Raw genomic sequence first — 7,616 nt, forward strand, 5'->3', positions numbered from 1 at the left:
AACAATAAAAAACAACAATAAAAATTTGTAAAAAAGTGTGAATAGAGTAAGAATTTGTGATTCATTTGAACAATTTATTCGGAGCAAAAAAAAAGATAAGAGTGAAAGCAAGGAATAAACTTACTTGTTTGGGCTTATTTCCTAAGCTAGGCCAGCTAGGGACAATTCAAACCCAACAAAGCCTTAAGCCTCCAGATGGCCCACCTGTGATAGTGCCTCCCAGCTGTCAGTGCCTTCCAGCTGGCCTACAGTTGGGATATCCCAAGCACTATAAATACTCAACCCCTCATCAATGAGAAGGTATTGAATTCTTACCTAACAAACCAGAGCATCTCTCTCTAGACTTTATCTCTCTAAGCTTGATCACTGACTTGAGCGTCGGAGAGGCGATCCCGGAACAACCCCCGGGGCAGTCTAACCATTACTTTTGCAGGATTCCGGCGTACGGACTTTGGACTCAGGACATTCGAATCTGACCCGGTATTCCCTAAGCAAAGGAATAGACCTTAATTTCTAGACAGAAACAGTTTGGCGCCGTCTGTGGGGATAGTACAAAAAGTTACTTCGCCACCACTCCATTAAGATTTATTCACTCAGCTACTCAGCTCGAACGCCAATTGACAATGGCACCAACCAAAAACACTCGCGGCAAGCAAGCCTCGACCAGTCCTCGGCCAGAGAGAGGCCACTCGCCCGCGCATAATCGGGAACCCCCAATCCCTCGCCGAGAGAGGCCACTCACCGCGCAAATAGGGAGGCCGAGCAGACCCCTCTCGGGTCGGAGGTCACCCACCGTCCAAACTCTGGACCCTCGGTCGGTCTCCCAACAGATTCAGCATGTGGAGCCTCAGCCGCTCTTTGCGTCTGACCTGGCCCTTATCACGGCTCAGCTCCAGGAAACTTTCCAAAAGGGCATGATGGACATGATGGCCATGCTCCAAGAGGCAGCCGCAACAAGTCGTCCCGCTCAATCAGCATGAGCCCAGAGAGCGCACAGTCGTCCGCTCCCAGAGGGACACTCTCGTTCTAATCGGATCCGCAGCCTAGCCGGCCACGGTCCGATGCGAGAGACCCAGCCACCGGGAAAAGAAAAGTCGCGCGACAGGGGTCGGCCCTCTGCATGCAGAACCCATGTATCTAAATCCCCAAGGGGGGGGCGGGTCGGAAACCCCAAGATGCCCGAGAATTCCTTAACAACAAGAAGCGCCTCAGCCAAGGCTATGACGCCCGGGAGTTCCTCAAGAAGAAAGCAAATGACCGAGAGGGCCAAGGGGACTCGGCTCATTCTCAGCCTCCTAGGCTAACTGGAGGGGGCTCAAGTTCCTGATCCCCTTCACAAAAATCCTAGGGACCCAACCCCGGGAAAATCAAAACCCCCTGATCGAGCCATTTGCGGGCCTAACCGACCCAGATGATCATATGGCTAGTTACAAGGCTCAAATGAGCGTCAGACAAGTTGCGAGGCCACTTGGTGCCGTTCTTCCCACCACCCTCAAAGGTCTGGCTCTCAATTGGTTCCAAGAATCCGGCGGGGGTCATCACTGACTTCGCCATACTGGAACCCTCTTCATCCACCAGTTCTAGCTGGAAAGAGGCAAAGAAAAACCAGCCTTCACTCATGGGGGTGAAGCAAGACAAGAATGAATCCTTGTCGGACTAATATAAGAGGTTCAACGAGGAGTCTCCAAAATAACCGACCTACAGGACGCTGTAGCCTTCGCTGCCCTCATGTCCGGCTCCAACCGGGTCGGCTCAGATGGTCATTGGCCGAGAATGAAGTAAAACTTACTCGGAAGCCATGGCTGGGCCCAAAGATTCATCCAGGCAACGGATATCTGCCGTTACTCGGATGAGGGTGGCAAGAAGAGAAAAGATGAAGGAGGTCACCTGGGTCAGCCTAAACATCAAAGAACGGGGGCCGAGGGGATCGGCTCACCGATAATGGCAACGACCCCCGATTCAATAAAAACCGGAAGAGAATCTACTTTGACATCCGGAACAAAAATTGGCTTCCCAGGCCAACGCCCATCCGGACATCATCGTCTCGGAGGGATAAAAGCTTATGGTGGACTACCACAAGGAATGTGGCACACCACCAAGACTGTCGAGAGCTCAAGAAATCCTTGAGAGGTTTGGCCGACCAGGGCAAGCTCAACACTACCTAAAGCGTCGAGCGAGAAAAGGGAAGCAAAAGGTGGGTCAGTCGAACAGCGGGGACACGGAAGGATTCATTGGTGTCATCGCTGGAGGATTCGCGTCGGGAGGCCTAACCGGCCGAGCACGCAAGGCTCACCTCCAAACCTAAACATCAGGTACTTGATGTCCAGCTCCCCGAGCAGTGGCCCCGTCATGACCTTCGGGGAACCCAGTCGGACGTTGCAGTTCCGCACGACGACCCCCTAGTCATCGAGCTCAAGGTAGCAATACAAAGGTGAAGAGGGTATTGGTGGATAGTGGGTCATCCGCTGATATTCACCCTTGACTGCCTCAAAAAGTGAAGTACACCGAACGGGATGTTACCCCCATGGCTCAGCCGCTCATAGGCTTCGGGGGCAACTCTGTCCCCGGTCGGATCAATAAAATTACCCACTCGGATGGGTGAAAAGGGTAAGGGGAGAAGCCTACCGATCGACTTCTTGGTGGTAGACATCCCTTTGCCTTACAACATAATAATGGGGAGGCCCATGCTAAACAAAGCCAAGGCCGCCATCTCCACCTACCAGCTCCTCTTGCAGTTTGAGACTGATGACGGGAAGGTAGGAAAAATTCAAGGCGACCAACAGGCCGCAAGAGAGTGCTATGTGAATAGCCTCAAAAAATAACGACGTCCAAAAGGACTCGATAAAAAAGAAAATACGAAGGGGGTCAGCCCTCAACAGCCTCGGGGTGTACATAACTGAAAACCCCAAGCAATAGAAGTCCTCAGCCAGCCGAGGATGACGAAGAAGTCGCGATCGGCCAGGACCCCGGTCGGACTGTCAGGGTAGGCAAGGCCATGGACCCCCAAACAAGGCAAGATATCATCCGAGTGCTCACGGAGTACCAAGATGTCTTCGCCTATGAGGCCACAGAAATGCCGGGCTCGACCCGAAAATCATGTGTCATGAGCTTAACATCAAAGAGGGGTTCAGACCAATCAAGAAAAGCTCAGGCACCAAGGTCCCGAAAGAAATGCCGCAGCAGCGCAGAGTCAAGAAGCTGCTCGAAGCGGGTTTCATAGAAGAATGTCAATACTCGGATGGCTGGCCAACGTGGTATTGGTCAAAAAGCCGAGTGGGGCATGGCGAATGTGTGTCGATTTCACCGACTTAAACAAAGCCTGCCCAAAAGACAATCACCCTCTGCCAAAGATCGATAGGCTGGTCGATTCAACGGCAGGGCACGCCCTTCTCAGCTTCATGGATGCAAATGCGGCTATCATCAAATTCCCATGGCCGAGAAGGATAGGGTTCATACGGCATTTCACTCCTCAGGGTGTCTACTGCTACAAATGATGCCGTTCGGCCTCAAAAATGCCGGGGCACATATCAGCGAACCGTCAACAAAATCTTCAGCGACCAATTGGGTCGGAACATTGAGGTATACGTTGACGATATGATAGTCAAAAGCAAGGCCCAGTCGGATCACCCTGCAGATCTGAAAGAAACGCTGAGCACCCTAAGGAAATACCGAATGATGCTCAACCCAAAAAATGTGTCTTCGGAGTTAAAGGAGGAAAGTGCCTCGGATTTCTAGTGGATGAGAGAGGAAGAAGCCAACCCGGACAAAATCAAAGCGGTCTTAGAGAATGAAATCCCTCGGAAGTTCGGGAAGTACAGCGCCTAACCGGCTGCTTAGCGGCCTCGGTCGTTCCTCTCCCGGTCGGCGATAGAGCTTGTTGTTCTTCAAGGCCCTGAAGCGAAAAGAGTTCGCATGGGACGAGAAGCCGAGCAAGCCTTCACTGCCTCAAGAATCACTTGGCATCTTTGCCAAACTGATCTCCCCCTTGCCGGGGGAACCCCTGTTCATTTACTTGGCTGTCTCGGACTACGCTCTTAGCGCGTCCTAATAGCCGAGCGAGAAGGAAAGCAACATCCTGTTACTTCATCAGCCACGCCTATAGGGGGGCCGAGGCGAAGTACAGCGATGTTGAAAAAATGGTCTTTGCCTTAGTAATGGCGAGCCGGAAGCTCAAGCCCTATTTCCAAGCACATCCCATCAAAGTCCTAACCGGACAACCGCTCCGGAAGCTTATTGAGAATAGAAATCACTCGAGTCGGATGAGCGATTGGGCAGACCAGTTAGCAGATTTTGGGCTCGATTCGAGCCCGAAGGGCATCAAGGCCCAAGCACTCGCTGACTTCATCACTGAATGCGCAACTCGACCCCGGTCGGTTCGCAAGAGGAGTGGGAGTTGCTTGTTGATGGGTCATCCACAAAGAGTGGTTGTGGAGCGGGCTGGTCATCAAACCCCGGTCGGGAAAAAATTGAATATGCTGTTAAGTTCGAGTTTCTCGGATCTAACAATGAAGCCGAGTATGAGGCCCTCATCCTCGGATACAGCTATGCATCCTAGCTGGGCAACATCAGTCATAGCCAAGTCCGACTCACAACTCATAGTGGGTCAGATTTCGGAGACTATGAGGCCAAGGAGGACAACATGAGGATGTACTTGGCCAAAGCCCGAGCTGTCATTGGAAGGTTGTCCGGATTCCGGATTACCCACATTCCTCGCTCGGAAAACAGCAAGCTGATGCACTGGCTCGGATGGCTAGTTCTGCTGAAGGGTCGGCCCCCAGAACCATAACTTGGGAAGTATTGAAGGAGCCTAGCATAAATGCCAAAGAGCAGCTCGTACTCAATCGTTCCTCAAACTGGATGGGCGAAATTGTGGAGTACTTGCGAGACGGGACCTTACCCAGTGATCCTAAAGAAGCCGACCGGTTAAGCATAATCAGGTTGGTTCCTTTGGCATGAAAGGCAGCTCTATAAAAAGTCCTTCACTCATCCCCTCCTCAAATGTATAACCCCGAGGAAGGAAATTATGTCCTCCGGGAAATACACCAAGGAGCCTGCGGAAGCCATCAAGGGGGCCGAACCATAGCCGGAAAGGCATAAGGGCAGGGTACTATTGGCCTACTTTGAAAGCTGACGCCTCGGACTTAGTCCGGTGTCCCTCCTGCCAGATTCACTCGGACATACCAAGGGCGCCTGCCACTCCCCTCACCACCATTCAAGCAGTCCTGCCCTTCGACAAGTGGGGCATGGACTTGCTCGGACCTTTTCCCCCAGCTTCTGGGCAAAGGAAGTTCCTAATTGTGGCTATTGATTACTTCACCAAGTGGACCGAAGCCGAGCCACTGGCGTCAATTACTGACAAGCAGGTCCAGCTGTTCATATGGAGGAATATCATCACCCGGTTCGGAATTCCAAGAGCCTTGGTATGGACAATGGCCGACAGTTCAACAGCGGGCCGACTCGAGAGTATTGTGCCCGGTTCGGCATTCAAACAAGGTTTCGGCGTCTCCCGCCCTCAGACCAACGGGCAAGCCGAGTCAGCCAATAAAATTGTCCTAAAGGGAATCAAGAAATCCCTTGATGCAGCTAAAGGGGCATGGGTAGACGACCTACCCGGAGTACTCTGGTCGGCTCGAACAACAGTGAAAGAAGCCACGGGGCACTCCCCTTTCGGCTTGGTCTATGGTAGCGAAGCTGTCCTTCCGGTCGAGGTGGAATCCTCTCCCTCGGATGACATTCTATGAGTTGACCAAAACAAGAAGAAAAACCCGTCAACTTAGACCTGTTGCCAGAAACACGGGCAATGCTTCTGCAGCCATCCGGTACAAGCAAAAATCACAAGGCACTTTAACGCGGGTAAAGCCTCGGCCAATCAGCTAGGGACTGGGTCGTCCGAAAGGTGAAGCCACCGGACTTTCCCATCTCAAAGGGAAGTTGGGGGCAAATTGGGACGGCCCTTACAAGGTTACAGAGGTCATCAAGCCAGGGACATTCCGACTCGAATCTCCCGAAGGGGTCCCCTGGCTCGACCTTGGAACTTAGACAATCTCAAAAGATTCTATGTTTAATTTCTTTTTGTTACTTGCAATAGGGGCATATTGTAAGCCAGCGCTACCTGGTCGGTTTAGCAGCAAATCAATGTAACTCGGACTTAACCAGTCCATGTATCAAGTCGGGTTTCTACCCCGAAATGAAAAAGACTTAGCCAGTCTTATTATTTTGATCAAAAGGCAAACAGACTTAACCAGTCATTGTATATTTATATGTTGTGATATTGCAAAATAACAAAAATAGTGCAAATGAACAAGTTGCAAAATAGTAGTTGTATTCCAATTGATCAGAGTTGCAAAATACAACCAAAAGTTTACAAAAAATACAAGGATTAAAGCAAAAAAGCCAACATGGCCAAAACTAAGAGACAAATCCTAAAGCAGCTAAGTGGAGGGGCCGGCAGCAGGTTGCTCAGCATCAGGTTGCGCGACAGCTTTCCCTGGAGGCGGCTCGGTGTTGGCAGCTTCTTCGTCATCATCGTCCTCATCATCCGAGCTCATCTCCTCGGCCATTTTCGCTTTGATGACGGCCGCCTCGGCATCGGCCAACTCCTGGTAGCGCGACCAGACGGAATTCCAGTCAGCTTCAGGGCAGGAGTCGGCCAGAGCCTCCCTGAGCTTGGTGAATGCCTCATCCTCGCCCATTTTGTGGGAAGACTGGCCCACCTCGGCGCAGAATTCGGTGCAATCATCCGAAGCCTGCCAAGCTTTGAACCACTCCTCCTGGGAGCGGGAAACTGCCGCCTGGGCCTCCTTCAGTTGAGCCTCAGCAGTGGAGAGTTTGAACTTGACCCTCTCCAAGTCGCTCCCGACTCGAGCCTGTTTGGACTCGGCCGCAACCTTGGCAGACTCGGCGTTTTCTTTGGCCAGGGAAAGGTTGGCCCTCTCCACTTTCCAATCTTCCTTCTCCTGCTTCCAAGCCGCCTCACCCTTGGTGATTTTGGTGTTGGCCTCATCCAGTCGTAGCTCGGCCAGACGCTTGGCCTCCTTGGCCTGATAAAGCTCGTCTAAGTGCGTCCGAGCCGCCCTTCTCAGATCCTGGACCTCTTGGACCAAAGCAAGCCGGTCCTCGGCCACTTTGGTCATTCAGATAGAAAACTTCCAAAGCAAAGCCAGTTGAGAAGAGGAAGTTGAGAAATAAAAGGCGAAGTAAAAGGCAAAGTAAAAGAAATTTACTTACGTCCATCCAGGAGCGAAGAGCTCGCTTGACTCGTTCCTCTCGTTAACCGCCCTGATATGATCACGGTCGGCTTGAGTACAGAGGATCTCCAGCGCATCGCTGATCCTTTATTTCTTCTCAGTCTTAGAGAGCTGAGTAAACGGGAGAGGCGCCTCGGACATCGCCTGCTCAGTGTGGGATCCCCTGGCACATAGCCAGGACTGCGAACAGGCTCGAAATCCGAGGGATGGACGGAGACATGAGTGTTGTCATCCCCGGACCCTGGCCGAGGGCTGTTGACCTCGACCGAAGGCTCTTTCCTGGCCTTCTTCGCCGAGGCCTCCTTCTCGGCCCGAGCCTTGGCCAGAGCCTTCTCAGTCAGCTCTACCCTCTCCTCCGTCCTCTCCTTG

At 52.1% G+C, this 7,616-nt stretch overlaps 1 protein-coding gene across 1 annotated transcript; it reads right to left on the reverse strand.

The window, feature by feature from the left end:
- Window positions 1-6,431: 6,431 nt before the first annotated feature.
- LOC125495597 (KNR4/SMI1 homolog) lies at window positions 6,432-7,133 on the reverse strand. The gene has a single exon (XM_048640362.2). It carries the CDS (start codon window positions 7,131-7,133, stop codon window positions 6,432-6,434), a length of 702 nt encoding a protein of 233 aa, XP_048496319.2.
- Between the last annotated feature and the right edge of the window lie 483 nt (window positions 7,134-7,616).

Source organism: Beta vulgaris, chromosome 3 (assembly GCF_026745355.1).
Source record: "Beta vulgaris subsp. vulgaris cultivar EL10 chromosome 3, EL10.2, whole genome shotgun sequence".
Lineage (NCBI taxonomy): Eukaryota > Viridiplantae > Streptophyta > Magnoliopsida > Caryophyllales > Amaranthaceae > Beta > Beta vulgaris.